We start from the raw sequence: 24,139 nt of genomic DNA on the forward strand, positions 1-24,139 counted from the left end.
AACCGGGGCCGTCGGTAGCTGTTGGCCCGGACTGTCATGATCCCAGCTCGGAGATGGCGTCCTTCCCCGGTTTGTGTAAGACTGTCGGTCCAACGGAGGAAGAGAACGGAGAGCTGGACGGGTCTCTGCAGCAGATGCTGAAGGCCATCACCGACGAGAGGAACCGACTCAACGTCCGACAGGAGATTAGCGGGCTGGGTGAGCTTTATGGCCCTCACACTGACTGCTACTGACCGCTGCTACTGACCGCTGCTGACTGCTACTGACTGCTACTGACTGCTACTGACTGCTACTGACCGCTGCTACTGACCGCTGCTACTGACTGCTACTGACCGCTGCTACTGACCGCTGCTACTGACTGCTACTGACCGCTGCTACTGACTGCTACTGACCGCTGCTACTGACTGCTACCTACTGTTACTGACCGCTGCTACTGACTGCTACTGACCGCTGCTACTGACTGCTACTGACCGCTGCTACTGACTGCTACCTACTGTTACTGACCGCTGTTACTGACTGCTGCTGACTGCTACTGACTGCTACTGACCGCTGCTACTGACTGCTACTGAATGCTACTGACCTCTGCTACTGAATGCTACTGACCGCTGCTACTGACTGTTACTGACCGCTGCTACTGACTGTTACTGACCGCTGCTACTGACTGTTACTGACTGCTACTGACCGCTGCTACTGACTACTACGGACCGCTGTTACTGACTGTTACTGACTGCTGCCACTGACTGCTGCTACTGACTGCTGTTAATGACTGCTACTGACCACTGTTACTGACTGCTACTGACTGCTACTGACAACTGCTACTGACTGCTGCTACTGACTGCTGCTACTGACTGCTGTTAATGACTGCTACTGACCGCTACTGACTGCTACTGACCGCTGCTACTGACTACTACGGACCGCTGCTACTGACTGTTACTGACTGCTCTACTGACCGCTGCCACTGACTGCTGCTACTGACTGCTGTTAATGACTGCTACTGACCGCTGCTACTGACCGTTACTGACTGCTACTGACCGCTGCTACTGACTGCTACTGACTGCTACTGACTGTTACTGACTGCTACTGACCGCTGCTACTGACTGCTACTGACTGCTACTGACTGTTACTGACCGCTGCTACTGACTGCTGCTACTGACTGCTGCTGACCGCTGCTGACCGCTGCTACTGACTTCTACTGACTGCTACTGACTGCTACTGACTGTTACTGACTGCTACTGACTTCTACTGACTTCTACTGACTGCTACTGACTGCTACTGACTGTTACTGACTGCTACTGACCACTGCTACTGACTTCTACTGACTGCTACTGGCCACTGTTAATGACTAAATGGTAAATGGACCTGTACTTGTATAGCGACTACTACTGACTACTACTGACTGCTGCTGCTACTGACTGTTACTGACTGCTACTGACCGCTGCTACTGACTGCTGCTACTGACTTCTACTGACTGCTATTGACTGTTACTGACTTCTACTGACTGTTACTGACTGCTACTGACAACTGCTACTGACAACTGCTACTGACCGCTGCTACTGACCGCTGCTACTGACTGCTACTGACTGCTGCTACTGACTGTTACTGACTGTTACTGACTACTACTGACTGCTGTTACTGACCACTACTTCTAACTGTTACTGACTGTTACTGACTGCTACTGACCGCTGCCACTGACTGCTGCTACTGACTGCTGTTAATGACTGCTACTGACTGCTGTTAATGACTGCTACTGACTGTTACTGACTGCTACTGACCGCTGTTAATGACTAAATGGTAAATGGACCTGTACTTGTATAGCGACTACTACTGACTACTACTGACTGCTGCTGCTACTACTGACTGCTGCTGAAGTTACATTAGTTATATTTATATTATTATTATAAGTTTTATTAGTTATAAGTTTTATTAGTTATAAGTTTTATTATTATAAGTTTTATTAGTTATAAGTTTTATTAGTTATAAGTTATATTAGTTATAAGTTTTATTAGTTATAAGTTTTATTAGTTATAAGTTTTATTAGTTATAAGTTATATTAGTTATAAGTTTTATTAGTTATAAGTTTTATTAGTTATAAGTTATATTATTATAAGTTTTATTAGTTATAAGTTTTATTAGTTATAAGTTATATTAGTTATAAGTTATATTATTATAAGTTTTATTAGTTATAAGTTATATCAGTTATAAGTTATATTATTATAGATCAGTGGTTCCCAAACATTATCACACTTTTCTATCATTTAATCAACTGAACATATTTTATGTGTATTTGATATTTTATTGATCAATAACAAGAACTTTGAAATTTGAGCAGATTATTTCCTGTTTTGGGAACTTTTTATACAATTCTGTCTGTAACTTTATTATTTTTAACAAATATACAAAGTCAGCGGGAGGCAAGGCTACTGTTAGCAGTTAGCTGTTAGCTGTTAGCAGTTAGCAGTTAGCTGTTAGCAGTTTCTATGTAAACTGAGTCTGGTTTTTCTCTTGTAGCTTTATTTGTTATTGGCTGTTTCTTTAAAGTTTATCAGCACCTGCTATAAACAATCACTATTATTATATATTATATTATATATTATAGTATATTATATTATATTATATATTATATTATATATTATATATTATAGTATATTATATTATATATTATATTATATTATATTATATTATATATTATATTATATTATATTATATTATATATTATATTATATATTATAGTATATTATATTATATTATATATTATATTATATATTATAGTATATTATAGTATATTATATTATATATTATATTATATTATATATTATATTATATTATATTATATTATATTATATATTATATTATATATTATAGTATATTATATTATATTACATATTATATTATACATTATATTATATTATATATTATTATATATTATATTACATTACTGATCGTCCTCAGTGTGACACACTGGAGCTTTAACAACAAACATTACAGGTACTTTCAGTTAAATTCTGGGGTTTACCCACAAATATGGGATCATTTGATTAATTTAATAACTAAAGATGTGTCTGAACTTTCTCTCCATTAACCGTCGCTGCCGTTTGTTTGTGTTTCTAATTGAATCTGTTCAGAGGTGAAAGACATTAATCTTCCAAACTGCTCTTGATTATAAACACAGAGGAAGACCATTGATAGAAAGCTCCAGATTCAATCACAGCAGCATTGTGCCTGTTGCTGAGGGTCGTTTGTTCTGATGGAGAAATCAATGGAGCTCTGTTCACGATCCATGACTTCATCACAGCACACGGGCTTCTGTTTATCAGCAACGACTGCGGCCGGAGGGGAGGGAGGGAGGAAGGAGGAGGGAGGGGGAGGGAGGGAGGAAGGAAGGAAGGGAGGGGAGGAAGGAACTTAGACTCTGTGTTGTGGACTCTGTGTTGGACTCTGTGTTGGACTCTGTTGTGGACTCCGTGTTGGACTCTGTGTTGTGGACTCTGTGTTGGACTCTGTGTTGTGGACTCTGTGTTGGACTCTGTGTTGGACTCTGTGTTGTGGACTCCGTGTTGGACTCTGTGTTGTGGACTCTGTGTTGGACTCTGTGTTGTGGACTCTGTGTTGTGGACTCTGTGTTGGACTCTGTGTTGGACTCTGTGTTGTGGACTCTGTGTTGGACTCTGTGTTGTGGACTCTGTGTTGTGGACTCTGTGTTGGACTCCGTGTTGGACTCTGTGTTGTGGACTCTGTGTTGGACTCTGTGTTGTGGACTCTGTGTTGTGGACTCTGTGTTGGACTCTGTGTTGTGGACTCTGTGTTGTGGACTCTGTGTTGTGGACTCTGTGTTGGACTCTGTGTTGTGGACTCTGTGTTGTGGACTCTGTGTTGTGGACTCTGTGTTGGACTCTGTGTTGGACTCTGTTGTGGTGGGTGTTGGTTGTTTGTAGTTAGCGGACTCCATTTATAAGCTGAGGTTAGTGTTGCCCACTGTTGGCACTGTAGGGAAACGGAGAGAGAAGACACTCAGGAAGGTGCCTGATAGATTTTTGAATGTTGTCCAGATTGAGAGAACTTTTTTGGACTTAATTGATTCATTTAAAGAAAAAATAATCAACAACAGAAGAAATAACCACAAAGTTCTTTAGTAGCTCTTCTGGAGCTTTTGATAACATCTCATGATCTTCATCAGCAGATGGAGATCGCCTTGTTGTCGACATTTTCTCATCACTTTAAGGACTTTTTCATCCATGTTGACTTAAAAACGGAGGTTGTTCTTGGAAGCAGCAGTTGACAAAACAACCACGAGGTCCATTCAGTAGATGTTCTGGAGCTTTTGATTTTACAAAATGATAGAAAACTCTTTTTATGAAAATAAAAGCTGGATTTCCATGTGAGGACATTAATGTCCATAGGATGAATGTGATGGTGGCTACAGACTGATGAATACATTTTCTGTGCCTGTACAGAGTAAATGTATTTAATCTTTTTAATTTAAAGCGGGTTCAGTCGATACTCTCACGCCACCGACCGTCCTGCTGTCTCACAGGTGTGCTGTTGTGTCGGTAGCTGCTGATTCTTTATTCAGAGTCTGTAGCCTGCGTCCTTGGATGGTCCTCTGCAGAGTGTGACTCAGGTCTGACAGCATCGACAGTGACTCAGGTCTTTACTCAACCGCAGGTTCAATCATAGTTCTGCTTTATTACAACTTCAGTCTTATTTTGGTAGTTTTGTTCGTAGTTCCTGTCATTAACAGTAACTCTTCATATTTCTTCTGTCCCGTGATTTCAGATTTTTAGCCTCAGTAGCAGTTGGTCTGTCTCGCTGTCAACCAACACATCAATAGTCCAGGTTGCATAGAAACACTTAATTTATCTTTAGCTGAGGGACGTATTTAAGGCTGCTTCACATAATCCCTTAAAACAACCATTTTCATTAAGAGACCCCTTTTTGTTTGTCATTCACAAAACTGACAACTACTCAGTAAATTACGTACAACTGCAGTGAAAGCAATAATGAACATAATAACTGTGGGAAGTTTGTGTCAAACAGGCAATTCATGTCTCTTACATCAAAACAATAACAAAAGTACACAATAATCCATCTGACCCATTGTTCAGAAGTTCCTTCTTCTCTGTGTTCACCCAAAAGTTAGAGCAACTAGGAAACAAACTGTTACCTGAACAAAATGACAGATTTCAGTGCGTCTGATCATTGTTGGAAACATTTGAGATAATATAAGAACACATGACACAGATCGAGTCGTTTTTAGACATTTTAATGTGTAAATGTTTCACATTAGACCTTTAAGTCCCATTAAACTGCTCTTTGCAACAATGGCAGAGTAAAAAGTTACAGATAAAACCAAAACCAAGCTGAACATCTGCTCTAGATATAGTTCATACAGGTAATTCCACCTCCTCCACAATGATTTCTACACAGCCTTTATTAGAGACTGGCTTATATTTGTCTGTTTCTGCTTTGATAATCTGAATAAAGGCTTTTATTTAAGCACGTTAAGTAAGTACAGCGTGGAATAGCAACCATATCCTGTAACGTCTGGAGCTCAGATGGATCTTTTGGAGAGGAGCAGGAACAGCAGTCGGACGAGACGGAGACATCAATGATTCAGGTTTAATTACCTCCTAGTGCAGCAGCGTATCCCTCCACAGCGAAATATAAATACAGCAGCAGAGAAAACCGATGCAGATCGATCAATAGAAGCACTCGTCTGCTGAGATCTGCTCTTCATAAACGGTGTGACGGGAGTGTTACTGTACGGTAAAAATAGCGTCTGTGACTCACTCTGACAGACACAAATTCTTACAAATCCTGCTGAATATTTAATGCAGTCGGAGAGGCTGTAAAACATCTGACCGCCTCCTTTAGGCCCGTTTCTAACAAGTTTGGTGTAATTCTGTCTATATTAGTCTGTATGCACATATGTGTTTGCTGTATATGACTGCAGGGCAGCGCAGACAGACGGAGAGCACAGTGGGACGTCTCCCATCTGTTTACATTGTCTGTTAGGTGATGAAGCAGTTTGTAAATGTTGTGAATCCCACAGGGTGCGTTCAGGGGCCTGAAATTAACTGCAAAGTCAACCAGAGAGCAATCAATGCAACAAAAATCATGCATTAAAATAAACGGCACCCAGCTGGCTTTGAGGTTCCTGCTATCCCTCAACTAAATTAAATTAATTCACCTTTTAATACGTGTAATGGGGAGTAGGTACCAATACTTTAGTTGTTTATTCAGGTACCTTGTTGGGAACCACTGCTTTAGGGGGTTCTTGTGGTCCTTTAGGAGGTTCTGTTGGTCACTGAGTCTGTTAGGAGGGTTAGAGGTTCTTCAGTTGTTCTAATGAACTTGTGACTTGGTTCTTTTAGGTCACTCTAGTGGTCCTGTAGGGGGTCTAGAGTTTTATAGGAGGGTGTATAGGTCCTTCAGTTGTTCTAGTGATCACTGACTGGGCTCTAGTTTTGCTTTTAGGTAGGTCTAGTGGTCCTGTAGGAGGTTTTTTGTGATAACTGAGGAGGTTCTGGGGGTTCTAGAGGTCCTGTAGGTGGTTGTAGTGGTTGTGAGGAGGGTTTTAGGGTTTCTTTGGGAGGTTATAGTAGTCCTTTGAGTTTGAAGTGGGCCTTGTGGTCATTTAGGAGGTTCTAGTGGATGATTAGTTTGTTGTAGTGGTCAGTGAAATGGTTGTAGAGGTCCTTCAGTTGTTCTAGTGATCATTGAGGAGATTCTAGGGTTCCTTTAGCTAGCTTGTGGTCATTGAGGAGGTTCAATATGTCCTGTAAGACGGTCTTTATCATCATTAAGGAGGATCTAATGGTTTGTTAGTTGGTTACAGTGGTCATCAAAGGGGTTCTTCAGGAAGTTGTATTGGTCATTGAGGAGGTTTTAGAGGTCATTCTGTTGGTTCTAGTGGTTCTTTAGGAGGCTCTATAGGTCCTTTTTATGCAGTTTTTAGTTGTCACTGAGAGTTCTAGGAGTCTTTGAGGAGATTCACAGGGTACTGTAAGTGGTTTTAGTAGTCATTAAGGAGGTTATTGTGGTTGTTCAGGACGTTGTAAAGGTCATTTAGATGTTTTGAATGGTCATTGAGGAGGTTCAAGAGGTTCTGTAGTTGGTTTGGTGGTGGTGACCCTTGAGATTGTTAAGTTCTGGAAGTAGCTCTAGGAGTCATCAAGGAGGTTTGAGAGTTTCTTTGAGGGGTCCTTCAGGTGGTTTTAGTGGGCCTTAATATTTTAAGGGTTCTTTGGGTGGTTAAACTGCTTCAGGCAAACTGTTGGACAGCGCTCTCCACCACCATCACAACCTTTGACCGTGGCGTCTCAGTCCACACGGAGCGTTTATGTCCTTTAGTTCATCCTTTCATCCAGGTCACTGAAGCTTTGACACGCCATCAGTGAGCTCCCTCCTGGCGTTATATAACCGTCATGAAAAATACAACAGCCCGAACATAGCTCATGATATTCCTCCAGTGCCAGCAGAGATAGATTTTTGGGTGATTCAGCTCACTTTCATCAGATGATGAGTGATAGTGTGCCGGGCTTCATAACACAGTTGATGTATTTTTAAAATGGCATACGCGGCTATAAATAGAGCAGGACTTTATGAACGTCTCTGCAGAACTGTACTCTGCTTCACGCTGGAATAACAAGAACACTTAAGAGATGTTCAGGACCGCAGCCAAATATGAAACTTTTAAATTAAACTTTAAGACCAAATTAACAACCAAAATAAAGACAAAAAATAACGATATTGTCCAAACATGTCAGTGTTTTTACTAATATTAAATGCTGTATTTTATGTTTCATTTTACAGTCACAACTAATAATAAGATGATTAAAAGTTCTGTTTTTCCGTATTTAATTAAACATGTTTAAAGAAAATATTTCACTTTACATAAAAGTACCACAGTGTAAATCTTTACTTAAACTCTGAATCTTTACGAGAATTAAATCTTGACTAAGTAATAAAAAGATTAATTAGGACTTTTTAGATAAAAATATTATACTTTTAATTTTTATTTAACAATTTGAAACAATAGTAATAATAATATTTAATTGCTGCCTCTAGGAGGTCATTTTTTTCGCACATTTCACGGTACACAAATCCTAAACACTGGACCTTTTTAAGTAAAAGTACTTAGTTACATCCCAGCACATGTAGTCAGAGTAAAAGCTCAAATTGGACGTCTATAACAGATGAAACCAAAGTGCAAATTCTTCTTCGTGAGGACCATCCAACCACAGCTGTGCAGAAAGCAAGTAAGAGGACTTTGAGTTGAGGTGGACTGAGTTTCCTGTTCAGATGTGATGTTCAGTGACAGCTGCAGCTTTCTGGAAGCTTCTCCCGCTCCGTCTGCCAGCAGGTTGTGTTCACTGACTCACCTCTGTCCGAGAAGAACATCCGTTACACCAGATCTGACTGGACGGAGGCCAAAGGTCGTTTCCTCTCTGCAGCCAGAGCTCTGGTTGGCTGTCGGCCTGAACACAGAGCGGTTGTGTTGTTCACACTGATGATCAATGTGCTGTGGGTGTCTGCCAGGAGATTTTATCCAGTCTGAAGCCACATTTTTACCGTCCACTGTTTAGATCTTGGTCATTTTTAACTCCGGAATCTGGATTTATGTTAAGTTTTGATGTCAGAGTTTAAATCGGTCCAACAAAAATCCCATTTACATTTTATTAGATAGTAGCTAAAGGAAATAATTCAACTTCTAATTTAAAAAACATCCAGTTTGCAGTTTAATTTATAAGTTTAGGTTTCACTTTTGCATTTTAATATTGGCAGCCACAGACTTCCATATTTATATACTTATATACTGGTTAATACAGGACGTATGTTAGTTAGTTAAACGCTGTAAGGAAACGTTTCATTAAGGCGACCTTCGTTCACTGCTCAGGTGTTTTAAATGAAATAACAGCCCGAGCAGATGAAAGCCAACGAGGTTAAAGTCCAACACTAAACGAACTAAATTCAATTACTGCCTGTGAAATTAAATCAAATGTGAAACGTTTTCACTTCCATCACAGAGCCGATGTCCCTTCACAATAAACTTCCATTCAGCCAAAGTGAACTAAAATGTAAATCCCAGCTGTTTTTATTCTTCATGCTCGTTGTGTGTCGTCACTCTGAGCTGCTGTTAGCGAGTCTGATAAAATAAAGTTAATTAACCCCGACAGAGTCCAGCTAATCCTGATGAATCAAATCAAAGTCTGGTGATGACGTACAGTATGGATTAAAACATTTATTTAACGCCTACAGACTGTGTGCTATATATATATATATATATATATATATAAAGGTATATTTTGGCACAATTTGATAATTTAATGTAACTTTATGATGAAAACAACCTCCAATATTGACAAAAACTAATCAGAAAAGGTAAAAAAGAAATTAAAACCTATTTTTGTCCCAGAAACGCTAGAAAGAAATAAAACCTTTAACCTTAATCTAAGTGATAGAATGTTTTTAATTTCAGTTATTCATCAGGATTTGAGAATGAACCAAACAAATAAAAGGGGGGTGTCTCTGTTCTCTACAGGCCTGAGGGAAGCAGCTGCTCTAACAGGAAGTTTAACTAAATGCCATGTCATCCTCTGCCTGGTTGCCTGGCAACAGTTGCCGGGCGGCAGGCAGGTGCCTCGGCCTGCAGAAAAGGTAGCAGAGCACCCCGATGGGGGATGGAGGGCAGGTGGTCGACATCTGAAACGCAAACCATCGACCACGGCGCGGCTGCTTCCACGCCGTCTGATCGTTTTTTCACAATAAAAGAATGTGTGAACGTAATAACCCTGCAGTGTGTGTGTGTGTGTGTGTGTGTGTGTGTGTGTGTGTGTGTGTGTGTGTGTGTGTGTGTGTGTGTGTGTGTGTGTGAATAATTTATCAGCCGTTTTATTGGCCGTAAGGAGAGATTGCTTTAGATTTAAACAAAAGCCAGAGGAGAATAATGGAGTAATGAATTGTAATAAAACTGCCTGACCACGGAACGAACTGCAGCGACCTCACGCCGTTCATGGCGCTCGCGGGAGAAAACGTCATCCAGACAGTTTAATGTGTAACATCACACAACTCTCATAACACAGAATAAATAACGTTAATAAATAACTCTGCATCACATCCTGCCGTTAACAGTTACTGACTGTAAAATGGAGTTTAACGTTACTTTTTGTTTTTCTGCGACGATCCGACAAATGAAAAATGTGTCGACTGCAATAGCCGGTGTAATGTTTCCCTCTGTGTGTTTTTGCAGGTTGCTTTAAGGATGACCGCATCGTGTTCTGGACCTGGATGTTCTCCACGTACTTCATGGAGAAGTGGGCTCCTCGACAGGACGACATGCTGTTCTACGTCCGCAAGAAGCTCGCCTACGTCAGCGGCGACAACAGCGAGGGCAAAAAGGTGACAACTAGTTAATGTGACTGTATGTATGTATATGTGTCTCTTCTGTCTTTTAATCATCTTCAAACTGTGGTTGTCCTTTCAACGTAGATTAGCCTAGCATATAGCATATCTAAGTACAGGAAAGGAGGTGATTGGAGCACAGAGCAAAAAGGGGCGGGGCTTATGAAGAGTTAATTACAGTCAGTTTGTAACAAATTAAATTTATTGGACGTGATTTAGAAAGACACCTGTTTATATAATTGTACAGTCGCTGCTTTAAATCAGGTTTATTCATGTAATATTGGAGTTATTGTTATGTTTTAATTTGTGGGTAGAATCAACATAAAAGTAATTATGAAGCCCTGATAAATAGTTTATATACGACTGGTTCCAGGTTCACGGACAGTATATGTGGATGTATTGTACTCACAGCATCAGTTCTGTGTGTGCAAATAAATATTCAGACACAAAAAAAAACTTATTTACATTCGTAAATATTTTAAAATGTGTAAATAATGAAGTTTCATTGTCAGGGGACATTATTTTTAACCCTCACACAAACAAACCATCTGGAGTTGTTACAAACATCTTTCCCCCTCTTTCACCATCTCATCAGCAGGACGTCATTTTCATCTACGTGCTGTTGAAACGATGTGACCTGAGGAAGTGCGACCATCCGTATCCTCCGCCATCCAACTTCCATTTTTCTTTCTGCTTATTTGCACAGTCAGCAGCTTCTTTTCCTGCCAGTGTTTCTGTTCACTTCCTGTTCCATTAATGTGAAAATCAGCGCGTTTAAACTGAAAATGTTTTGAGTTAACGTTGGTTTAAAAACTCAAACTGCCATGCGTCGACTCGTTGTTTGAGACGTCGATCGGTTTCCTTTGTGAGGAGGTATTTCCCATCGCCTTCACACAAACACACAAACACACACACACATCCATGGTGTAACCATGGCGACCGTTCCTGTGCTCTAAATGGTTTGTGAGTGATATGAATCCCGGCATGTGGAGACCTTGTATCTCCCTGCACACGCAAACCTTTTATGAGGTCTGTTTAAATAAAGATGTGAAGGAGGGTTGAACGTTTACCACGGACACAACGTGGCTGATATTCAGGATGATCACCAAAAACCATCTCAAAATGTTATACAGAGGTCTACAACAAACAACATGGAACTCATTGTATGTGAAACAAAAATAGGGGGAAGGGGTAAACCTGGAGGCAGGTCCGTGTATGTTTGTCATTGGATTTTCCTTTCAGAAACGGTATAAAAAAGAAAACGAGTTGTTATTTGATTTTCGTTTAAAATACAAAAATTAAAATTGAAATACAAGGCGTTTTTCTTTCATGGTCAGAAGGATGAGCAAATTAAAAAATTATTCGATTTTCATTTCTATTTCATATAACAAAAAATAAAATCACTAGAAAACAGAAACAGAAAAAGGCCTGTTGTTTTATATTCTGAGACCGGATGTTGTCATTTACAGGACGGTGCTGTGTAGAAGAAACAGTAGGCTAGTAGACTGCGGTCAATCCAGCCGTGAGTCCGATCTCCGTGGTCAAATCAGCCGCACTTAAATTTAGAGGTACAAGTATTCTCAGCATTATGGTAAATGCGGAGAAACAGCGTATTTACTTCTGGTTTTCAAAATAAAGGTATTTAGAACTGTAAGCTATAATTAAAATATGTTACATTAAAGTGTTTAATGCGCCCCTGATGAATAAAAAACACTTTATATCAAGTATCTTTACTGCACCAGTGTGGAGAAATGCCAAAATAAAAGTCTCATATTTATGCCTCCAGAGATTGCATATTTGACCATATTTGAGGTACTGTAAAAACATATTGCTCATTGTTTCCTGGCTACTGATGGTATATTTGACTTTTACACATATGAGACTACAAACATACTTAATATCAAGCATTTTTACTGTACATAAATATGAGACTTTTATTTTCGCATTTCTCCACACTGGTGCAGTAAAGATACTTGATATAAAGTGTTTTTTTATTCATCAGGGGCGCATGAAACACTTTAATGTAACATATTTTAATATAGCTTACAGCTCTAAATACCTTTATTTTGAAAACCGGAAGTAAATACGCTGTTTCTCCGCATTTACCATAATGCTGAGAATACTTGTACACTCTAAATTTAAGTGCGGCTGATTTGACCACGGACATCGGAGTCACGGCTGGATTGACTGCAGTCTACTAGTCTACTGTTTCTTCTCCACAGCACCGTCCTGTAAATGACAACATCCGGTCTCAGAATATGAAACAACAGGCCCTTTTTCTGTTTCTGTTTTCTAGTGATTTTAATTTTTGTTATATGAAATAGAAAATGAAAATCGAATAATTTTTTATTTCGCTCATCCCTTTTGACCATGAAAAGAAAACGCCTTGTATTTCAATTTTAATTTTTGTATTTTAAAACGAAAATCAAATAACCACTCGTTTTCTGTTTTTTAATACCCGTTTCTGAAAGGAAAATCCAATGACCAAAACATACACGGACCGAGGCAGCTAATCTCAGCTAAATTCTGGATTCACAAGAACGCAAACACAAACTCTTGAGTCAAAATCAAAGTAAGATTTCGACAAAATAATCCAGAAATCTCACAGTCCCAAAGTTCGTTTCCAAAAGTAATAAAAAAATCCAAATTATGTTCAGTTCTGTTCGTAGATCAAAAAGTTAAACTGAGTCCAACTCAAGTCAGTCTGTAAATAATAAACAGTCCATTCGGTCCAGAGATCCAGTCCGGGTTCAGTGAACAGCTGACAGCAGAGTGAGGCAGTGTGGTGTGATCTGGAGTGAGGATCGGAGGATGGCTGATTGTGGTGGTAGAAATGAAAAATTAAATGAAGTGATTCAAGATCGACCTTTACTTTGTTTCATCTGCGTCAAACTGAGCGTGAACAAAATCTCTCCTCAAATGACAAACGAAATTGAATTGTGGCGTAAACCCGGAATGAGGTGATAAAATCCAGGTTGTCCCAAAACTACTGGACCCATCAGCCAAATGTTTCTTGTACACATTGATGACTGTACGCTCAGTGACCTCTCGTACTTGCGGTGATTCACAATTTAAAAAAAAAACAATTTTATTAAGTGTTCTGTTTTATACTGACTGCTGACTCCACATTTTGGCCTTTGTCGTGGCTCAAAAACTGACATCCATAGAAAAGTTTGGTCTCATCTTGAACCCAAGCATCTGAAGATTAATTCCATACCCGACATGTTACGATCCACTAAAGTGAAAGTTGAATAAATCCCTGTTTTGTTAACTTTGCCACCATCTTGACTATGAGGAAGTTTTCTCTCTCTGTGGTTTTACTGGAAAACATGTTTCCTCTTATGCACATTTTTCAGTTTTTTAAAAAGCAGGAACATCATACAAGATTTTATATCGTAGCACACTAGACTGAGTGATATGTTGTCATAATAACAAATCAATAAAGACAGACTGACATAAAAGACTCTGCTCGTCCTCCGTGTATCTCTGCTCTTCTTTGAGGTCAATCTAATGTGACAGGAAGTCCCCAGAGTCCTGGTTCCTCTACACCTGGACCGAGACTGACCCGTAGCTGGTTCTGATCAGGCGTGTCGGCTGTGTTTCAGGTGGAGGTGGAGGTTTACAGGAGAGACTCCAAGAAGCTGCCCGGCCTCGGTGACCCAGACATCGACTGGGAGGAGAGCGTCTACCTGAACCTCATCCTGCAGAAGGTAATCAACGCTCACACCGAACACGAGAGCTTTAACTGGAAGCACTGATGTAATAATATCTCACAAACATCTAATATTAGTATCTTCTGAAGGGAAGCTTAAACGTTCTCCGTAAATTGTAATCAGCTCATTTGATTTTGATATTTAATTATGAAAATTATGATTTTTATGTTGTAGATATCAGATCAGAATCAGATGCACAAAAAGCCTTCAACTGTACTTGTTTCAAACACTTAATGCACTATTGAAACACCAGTGTGAAGGATTTAGTGGCATCTAGTGGTGAAGTTGCAGATTACAGCCATCTGAATACCGCTCAGCCTTCCAAGTCTGTAGGAGAAACTACAGTGGCCTGCAAATTAAACCCAAATATTGCAGGTAAAGAAATTGTTGATGAGCGTAAAATATCTATTTTACGCAGATGATCTATTGTTATATCTGTACATCTATACAAAAAAACTGGAATTTTCCTTTGCTTTGCTGCATGTAAAAAAAAAACTGACCAGTTGATGTTATTTTTAGGCCAAACTGCCATTGGAGCAGAATGTATTAGTATTTTGGTGTGATTGTGCAACTAATTAGGCCTTTTTCTGTCTTATTTGGGACACATGGCGGGACACATACAGTGTGTTCACAGATAGATAACTACAGTATGTACTACCTACTTTTTACTACACATTTACTACACAAAGCAGATCAGATCATCAATGCAAAATCAATACTTATATACAGCACATAATAAATAAATCAGGAGATAACAGAGTAGTGAGAGCAAACGTTGTTTCCAAGAATATATCAACAGCAGGGCAGTACAGGATGGTGTAACATTACCTTAAAGGTGTGTACACTATCTGAGTGGATATGTTAGTTAGCTTCCCCAGCTAACGTGATCCATCCCCTGAACGACCACTGGTGGCGCTGTTAACTACAGTTTAATTAAAGTTACTTGTAGAGTAACAAGATAGGATGAGTGTGCAAGCAGCGTCCATACAAGTAAAAATATACAACAAACAACATCTAAAAAACGAGACAGAACAGGTTTGTGATTTGTTTTGCACACTGATGCCCACAATAACCTGAAAACTGTCTTCCAGTTGGACTACGTGGTGACGTGTGCCGTCTGCACACGCTCAGACGCAGGAGATATCCACATCCACAAGAAGAAATGTCAGGTAGGAAAAACCCACAGCTCTGCAGGAGCAGCTCTCACTCTGTCATTACACCAGAGCAGCTCTCCAATTAGCTCGATTCAGGCCTCACTTATCACAGCGGACGTTAACGAAGCTGTTGATCTTTATTCAGTCAGTCTGAGATGTTTTGTCTTCTCCTCCCCTCACAGGAAGTGTTTGCGTCTCCCAGCAAACACGCCATGGACAGCAAAGGAGAGGAGTCCAAGATGAGTTACCCAAACATCTTCTTCATGATTGACAACTTTGAGGAGGTAACTTCTGTCTACTCACTACTACGACTTACATTAACACTACATGAGTCATATTGAAGCCTGTGGAATAAGTTTGCACCGTTTATATAAACAAATGTCACCTCTTCTTCGCACAGTCATAAATCAGGATGTGCAGATATCACACACACAGTGGTGTAAAGTAAATATTTGTTGTTATGCTACTTTCTACTTCCCTACATTTCAGAGGAAAATATTGAACTTTTTACTGCAACTATAGTTACTTTTTACAGATTCAGATTAACACAAAATATAACACCAATAATCGACTAGTAGAGTTGAGAGTAGATTAAGCTACCCAGAGGTATATACACTGATTAAAATGAGCTCCACCATTAGCAGCTACAAATTAGCAATTTTTATGATGTTCCCACCAAACGTAAAGCAAATATTCGCCTCACATTACTCACGTGTGGAAATTTGCCTTTTAATCTGCCTTACAACGGTGGTACGAGCCCAAAATAAACAGAGGTTGCTGTAATTTAATGTCAATAATCGGAAAAGATGCTGAAATAACATGATGGTGATTTGTAAAAAGTCTGAATTCATCTGTGTGCAAGACGACAAGCAAACAACTTTTAAAATGCTTGTGAAGTAGTATCATAAAGCCTCGTTTTATGCACAAATTATTTTCTCATAGTTCAATATTTGCGACATGTGATCTACTCACACAAATAATTGTACTCGAGTTTTAGTGGGAAAACATTTATTATAACATAGTAATTATATTCCATATCTGACAATAGATCCTTATAAACATCCTTTAAGCAAAAGATCTGAATCATTCTTCCAATGCTGTTTTTTCTGCTTGTAAATGTAAAGGAGCCCAGGGATGAAATGATTAAATGTGATTAGTGAATTTGTGAAAAAAATGCTAGAAAAGGTCTTCCCCCTCAGTAATGAAGCCACAACAGCAGCTGATGTGTCCTGATTGGACAGCGGAGCCGGTTGCTGCTGCCGGTCTAATGAAGTGTGACTTGATGCTTTTTCACTCCATTTAAAAACGAGCTCCTGCATTAACACCTCGTTTTATAGGTCGACCGGAGGGAAAAACACCAGATCAAACATTTCTCTCCTGGGAAGAAATCAATGAGGTTTTTTTTTGGTCCTCAGAAGTGAGATAGAAGCTGCTTTCTGTGTGCTCGGCTAAACAACTCAGTGCCAGCTGACACTGCCAACAGTCGCTCTGTTTTCTTTCTGAAGCCAAACGTCCTCGCAAACCGAGAGATGATGGGGGACATTTGGAGCTTTTGGGTTGTTGGGTAAGATAATGAATGCAGACACTGAAGGTCTTTGCAGGTAATGTATTTGTATTATTTGTGTAGGTGTTCAGTGATATGACGGTGGGCGAGGGGGAGATGGTGTGTGTGGAGCTGGTGGCCAGCGACAAGAGCAACACCTTCCAGGGGGTCATCTTCCAGGGCTCGATCCGCTACGAGGCCCTTAAGAAGGTCTACGACAACCGGGTGAGAAGCTAAACGCTAATGCTAAATCATACATCTGAGTTTTTCTTTTTTTAAAAACTAATTTCATTAAATGTATTTTTAACCCTCACGACCAACAGTTTTTACGTGGATCTTTGACAACGTCTGTGCTGTGTGTATCCTGTAGGTGAGTGTTGCTGCTAAGATGGCTCAGCGGATGTCTTTTGGCTTCTACAAGTACAACAACATGGAGTTCGTGAGGATGAAGGGTCCGCAGGGCAAAGGTCACGCGGAGATGGCCGTCAGCAGGGTGCCGACAGGTGACACCTCGCCCTGTGGCACCGAGGAGGACCAGGTGTCACCCATGCACGAGAGGGTGAGTAAAACAAACACACACACATATAAACACCACGTAACCTGGATGCAACAGTGGAAAGTGCAGTTACTGCTTTTAGGTACAATTTTGAGGTAGTTATACTTCCTCTCCACTTAATCACTTAAGTTACCTTGTAGATTCAGATTAATAATATCAGTCATAAGTAATATTATAGGTTAAGATAAAACTTTATTGATACCATAGTGGGAAATTGACAAGCTGTTCAGTAGTAAATAAAGTAATTAAAATAATAAACACATGAATGCATCAATAATAACTATAATCCAATAAAAAAGTATATTATTCTGAAATGGGCCATATGAGTACTTTTACCTTTGGTCCCTATTTGTACATTTTGATGCTAATAGTTTTGTGATTTTACTTAAAATTTGAGTACTTCTTCCACCACTCCCCAGATGTCTGAATTCATTAAGCATCTGACACTAATGAACCTAGAACCTGTTGTACGTATAATACTGTATCGTCTGCATACATTTGAATGTGGCAGATCATCAGTGTATAAGATGAAGAGCAGAGGACCGAGAATACAGCCCTGGGGCACACCATTTGATGTCCATTTTCTTGGTTCTGCTGTACCATGTCTGGTTTATAAAACACAAACTCCTGGAAAACAGTTGCAGGTTAACAGTTTTTATTATTCTAATATTAAAGTTCAAAACTGAGGTCGTATTGAAGGTTCCAGCCTGGTGTTTTTGCCACCTACAGACAACCTGAATCCACAAAGCAGGAACTCCACACTTCCCATTTGTCAGTTTAAAGGTTGAGTTTGTTTTCAAGGCTTCACTTCCTCCTGTGTGTCTGCGGCTTCCCGAGAAACAGAACAAAAAACTCCCAAAAACCTTCAGCTCAGCAGCGCTGAGCCTCACTGAGCTCCATACAAACATATGAAATCAGGTCAGGATCAATAATAAATGCTGCTGGACTGCAATATGCATCATTTAACAGTCTGTCCTCCAGATGTGTCTCAGTTGTCTGACGGATTCTCTGAGGTCAGAATGAAATGAAACTTTTTATCTTACAAAAAGAAAAAAACAACTTCATATTTACCAAAACTGAGAATCAGCTGACGTAGATTTAATGCTGTGAAACCAGCATGAGGACGAAGAGAAAGCTGATCATTTAACAGCTTCTGGAGTAGAGCAACTGTTTTGATAATGGAGTCATCATTTCTGAAGCATTTTATAAATTATAAATTATAAAACAAAACAGCAAAAATGGTAAATATGAAGACGAGATCAGTTTAAAACGGATCGTTCATTCACAGCGTTAATGTCAGTGAACACATTCAGTAAACAGTTCGAACACACGATTATAAAATGAGGAAGTTATGATGGTTGTTGTTGTTATGGACAGCTGAGGAGAAAGGAACCATAAACTATTAGTTGTGTTTTCGGTGCAGGTATTTAAACAACCAAGAACTGGATCCAGAGTGGAGCCGCTCAGACAGTATAAAGTTACATAAAATGGAGATACTGGAGTTAATGTGCTCAGTCCAGCGCTGTGGTCGCTGTATAAAAAAAAACCTAATGTGTGTGAACTGTCCGTCGGCGTCTTCCTCCAGGTGACGTCCTTCAGCACACCTCCGACCCCAGAGAGGAACCGTCCCTCCTTCTTCTCTCCGTCTCTGAGACGCAAAGTTCCCAGAAACAGGATCGCAGAGATGAAGAAGTCTCACTCCGCCAACGACAGCGAGGAGTTCTTCAGGGAGGAGGAAGACGAAGGTACGAACTGGAACACGAACCGGTCGGACTGGTTTACCTGCTGGTGTTTATCTGTCTCTATTTTTAGAACCGAAACTTGATAATTCTTCTGATAATTATTGATGCTGTATTGACAGTCAGACTGTGGACATATGACGGCCTTTAGCTCGTGTTTCTAGAGTTACGTGTTGTTAGGAACACGTTAGGCTGATCAGGTCTGCCTTCTGTCTGCATTAATCTGCTGCTGGAAACAGAAACAATATTAATATATGTTAATATACTCATATTTTATATAGAATATCATTTTGAATGAGGTAGAAGGAGTAGTGTTCCAAGCAGACTGTTTGTGTGTGTCTTAATGCCTGGAGGGGATCTTTATAGATCAATAATCAATAATAATGTGATAATGAACCTGTGTGGTGTTTCAGATCTTCACACCGCCACCAACCTCCGCTCTCGCTCTCTGTCGGGGACCGGCCGCTCTCTGGTCGGCTCCTGGCTCAAACTCAACCGGACCGAGGATTACTTCCTGCTCTACTCCCACCTGACCTACGTCACCCTGCCGCTGCACCGCATCACCGCAGGTCGGAGGTCACACACACACACACACACACGCTTTCTCTCATCTCCTTAAAAAACAAGCCTGCAGCTCTTCCGTTCATCACGATTGATCTGCTTGAAGCTTCAAATGATCCTCCACAGGAAGAAGTTAATTAAATACTGTTTTTGTTTTTGTTCATTCAAACAAAAGATGAGATTTCAGATGAAAGTGAGCTGGATTAGTTAGTTCGATTAACCAGTTAGTTAAACCAGAGTGACGAGTCTTTATTTCTTAGTTCGTTAAGTCGGTAACTTACTGACTTAAAGGTCGTCTACATCAAGAACCGTAACTATATCTCGTTATATCGTTCTATGTGGATGGCCAGAGTGATGAACAGTAACAGTGGGATGAACAATATTGAGGTGTACAACCTATTATATTATAATGCTTATATAACATAATATTTAGTTAAATCACTAATTAAGTAACACACTAATTGTATCGCTGTGGCGAAGCGGAACCACTGTTTGTCGACCTTTTAAAGGGTTAAAATAAGGGTTTTATCTCCACTTCCTGTCATTAGGTGGTAGGTCAGCTCAGTTTATGAGTTATTAAGGTTAAACTACCCTCTGCTCCACACTGTCACACCAAACTCCATTCAAAAAAACACCTGTTTAAAGGGAGTAAAACCTTTATTTCCATCAGTGAGACTCTAACTAACCTGTGATGAAGAGTTGGACACATATCCTCTCCGTGGTTTCATGTTCCTGAACAGACTTTTCTTTTTTCCGTCAGACATCCTGGAGGTGAGGCAGAAGCCCATCCTGATGACATAGCAGAGCCGGACTCCCCCCTCAGAGCATCACTACCAAGTGCCTCCTGCATCAGGCCACTGAGACGACAGCGGCGCCCCCCGGTGTCCGGAACCGAGACCGACAACCAAACACCTGCTCCAGCTGGACGCGAGTCCGTCAGAGGGACAAACAAAAAACCAGCCATTCGAGAAGTGCCTCTTCTTCTTCTTTTCAGTTCCCCCGCTTGTGTCCGAGTGGTCGTCTCCGTGGGAACGGGCCCGGCGTCGGGATCACATGACCTCAGTGTGAGAAGGCATTGGCTGAACTCTGACCAGGAAGTGAAGAATGTGTGCTTTCTTGTAAATATCCTGCTGCTTTACTCACTGAGACGCCTCCGAAGGTTCTGCTTCAACCACACGTTCTGCTCGGCTCGTCGTGGACTTTAGTTCCTGTTTCTTTTTTTTTAGATATTTACTACGACACAAAGAGTTAACAGGAAAATTGGGGTTTTTTTGTACGAGAGGAAACCGTAAACGTAGACAGCTTCACTCTTAACAGCAGCCGGTCAAATCATCTCGTTTATTGAGACATTGACTAACAGGAAGAGGACGACCAGTTCTTTTTATTCACAGACATTTTCATCAATTACTCGTTTTATCTCTGAAATGTCAGAACAAGATTTCTTGTTGATTTAAAAACTGTTCCAGAAGTGCTTCAGTACCAACGAAGAAGAAGCACACGCGAGAACAAACCAGCAGCTACTTCAGTGTTTTGTGATAATCAGCTGATTCTTTGTGCTCAGATTAACTAATGAAAGTCAGTGTTTAATAAACGCTTCACACACAATTAGGTAGAATATTGATTACTTCAAAGGAAGCTGATTGATAATAAACCAAAATAGTAGTAAAAAGCACCATTTTATCCTCATAAATGAACCTTTTCTCACTTTAGTTTCTAATAGTTCGAGCTACAAGTTAAAGTACAAGCAAATATTCAAACTCCAATTGAACTCAAATGATTGATTAGTTCCTGTCAAACGCCTAAATCAGCTGATTGTATCAGTCGTAGCTGGATGTTTATCCACTGATTCAAATAAATAACCACAGCAACAAACAGGAAATAACAAACGGAGCTCGAGAGACGTTATTATTGTTATTCTAGCTCCTCCCGTCTCGTAGAGGGCGGGAAACGCTCAAAGAAAACAACGTTGTGTCTAATCGGAGTCTAGAGCTGCAACAATTAGTCGATGAATCAGATGACCCTTTCTAAGTAAATAAATTAGCAACTATTTTGATAGAATTTTTCTTTAAAAAATGACTTAAAACAATTAATCTGAGATTTCAGCTTCTCAACGTGAATATTTTCTTGTTTCTTTCGTCCTCCGTAAACTGACGAGACATTTGAGGACGTCAGATTGGGCGTCGAGAAACACTGATCGACATTTTTCACCATTTTCTGACCAAATAATTAATTAATGGGGAAAATGATCGACAGATTAGAGATTAATCGTATCCTGTAAAATACGTTTAAAGGAGCTCAAAGAAAGTGAAGTTTGGACTACAGACACAGTTCAGTCCCGACTGCTGAAGTACTGACGACCTTTTCTGTTACAAACTCTGAAAGTTGTTATTTTTTTGTTCGTTTGGTCACTTCGGATGTTTTTGAATTCCAACCCCGAGCCGACGGATCCATCGACTCCATCGTGTCGGATTTTCACCACAAAATAATCCAGCTTTGACTTTTTACTGCGACTCCGAAAACTGGAAGTGACTTGAAAAAAAAAAAACTGCTGAACGTGAAGATGATTTTAAAGGGAATTTAAGAAGAAGCCCCAAAAATAAAAACTGGAACTCTTCATTAAAAAAAGAGGAAGTTCCAAAAGGAAGCGACGTGATTGGCTGAAGATGTTTGTTGTTACAGTGACTCGTCTGGTTTTTCTCCCTCTGTGCTCCTGAAGCCTTAAATCTTTCTGACTGTACGTAACTTTAATGTTTCTTCATGTTCATTTAAACGAACAACCAGCCGAGGCTTCCGTAGGTCAGAGACATCGGAGTTCATGAGGCAGAAATCAGTCGATGTGATCAGAAATAAATGATCAAAAACAAGTTCCCGCAGTCTGTAAAGAGGATTAATCAGCTAATTTCTGTTTTCTTTGCTTGAAAAATATACTTTAATATTAATTTATCTTATTTTATGACTTAATTCTCAAATATAACTAAGAAAACATTTAAAAATTACAGTAAGAATTCAGAATATTGAAGAATAAAATTAATTTTACGTGAAAATGTAAAACTTTTTCATAAAGTCGAACCTAAACTCTAATATTATGAATTCTTTAGATTTTCAAATGTTCAAATAGTAAAAGTGAGGAAAAAAATCACAATTTAAGAATAAAGAATTTTTTAATCTTTGATCATATTTCACCACTTTTGGATACTGAAAATCATCAATTATTAAATATAACCATAAGAAGACGCAGTAAGAATTCAGACTATAAATAAAATAAAATAAAACGTATTTTACGCAAAAATGTAACAAACCTGAATTATAATATAAATGGTTTTGATTTTGATGTTTCAGTAGTAAAATGTATGAAGTTAGTCATAATGACATTAAATTATAAATAATTTTACGAGTAGAAATGTAGAAGAGAAAGCATTAACAATATTAACAAAACCAGAACTTTTACTTGCATAATGACTCATAAAATTTGACTTTTAAATCACAAAATTTTACTTTTTTTCTCAAAATCTGAAGCTTCTTTGGTATTTTTCAATATTCAAGCACCTTGTAAAAGGGTTCTTGAGAAAATAATCTGTAAATTACTTAAATTATTTACTGATTATTGGGGTTGTCGCTGAAATTTGATTCAATTTAAATTGAAAATAAAATAAAATTTCAGAATAAAATGCAGATTATTGTAAATACATTTGACATTTTTAAATTTATGGACCAAGGAAAATAAAACCTCCGTACTCTTTACATAAAGCACAGAACAGTACGAGGGTTGCAACTAATAATTCTATTTATTATTGATTACTCAGATTGATCCAGTTATTGGTTGTTTATATAAATGTCTTAAAGTATTGATCATCAATAATCTGCAGAGGAAACTGTCGCTGATTTCTGTGTTTCACGAGTCGACGTTTGAGGAGAAGTCAGCCAGCTGCTGTTGTTGTTATTGATCAGTTATTATCAGTGATTGATTTGCACTCAGAGACGAAGCCATCCTCGATCAAAGTCAGTCCGCAGTGTTTTTTCCTCCCTGTGAAAGGTTCCACGGGGCACTTCCTGTTTCAGTTGGACGAGCCGATCGTCTCCTCAGTGTTATTGATGATGTAGTTTGTAGTTCCTCCGGCTGAATGTATCCACGCTGATCAATAGCAGACGGCTTTAAACTGAGAAACATTTGAAGAGACAGTTTGCACTGTAAAACGCTTTTAGAACCTTTTTGAAACCGGTTTGTTGGAACCTTTTTGTTCTTACGTCAGTTTAACGCTCATCGTGGCTTTTTGTACACGGACACAGTTAATGTGCATGTTCACTCAAACACTTCTGTTTCAGACTCTACGTACATTTTACTGTATTTATTTATTGAAATACACATTACCAGAAAAACTGACGCCTGTGTTGTTGTTGTTTTTAATTCCTGCATCGTCTTCATCAAACTCCACATTACAGTTCATGACAATACTTAGATATGCTAACAATAG

General features: G+C 39.4%; 1 protein-coding gene across 1 annotated transcript in view; it reads left to right on the forward strand.

Moving 5' to 3' along the window:
• kiaa0930 overlaps positions 1-24,048 on the forward strand; it is a 24,218-nt gene extending 170 nt beyond the window's left edge. Inside the window, exons 1-10 of the mRNA XM_051376204.1 lie at positions 1-198; positions 10,250-10,398; positions 14,007-14,111; positions 15,206-15,283; positions 15,451-15,552; positions 16,896-17,036; positions 17,182-17,370; positions 18,953-19,112; positions 19,520-19,675; positions 20,428-24,048. The exon at positions 1-198 is cut by the window's left edge and continues 170 nt beyond it. Coding sequence (XP_051232164.1) covers positions 54-198; positions 10,250-10,398; positions 14,007-14,111; positions 15,206-15,283; positions 15,451-15,552; positions 16,896-17,036; positions 17,182-17,370; positions 18,953-19,112; positions 19,520-19,675; positions 20,428-20,468 — 1,266 coding nt within the window. The 5' untranslated portion in view covers positions 1-53 and the 3' untranslated portion in view covers positions 20,469-24,048. The remainder of the gene's footprint in view (positions 199-10,249; positions 10,399-14,006; positions 14,112-15,205; positions 15,284-15,450; positions 15,553-16,895; positions 17,037-17,181; positions 17,371-18,952; positions 19,113-19,519; positions 19,676-20,427) is intronic.
• Positions 24,049-24,139: the final 91 nt, after the last annotated feature.

The sequence above is a fragment of the Dicentrarchus labrax genome, unplaced genomic scaffold, assembly GCF_905237075.1.
Source record: "Dicentrarchus labrax unplaced genomic scaffold, dlabrax2021, whole genome shotgun sequence".
Classification (NCBI taxonomy): Eukaryota; Metazoa; Chordata; class Actinopteri; family Moronidae; genus Dicentrarchus; species Dicentrarchus labrax.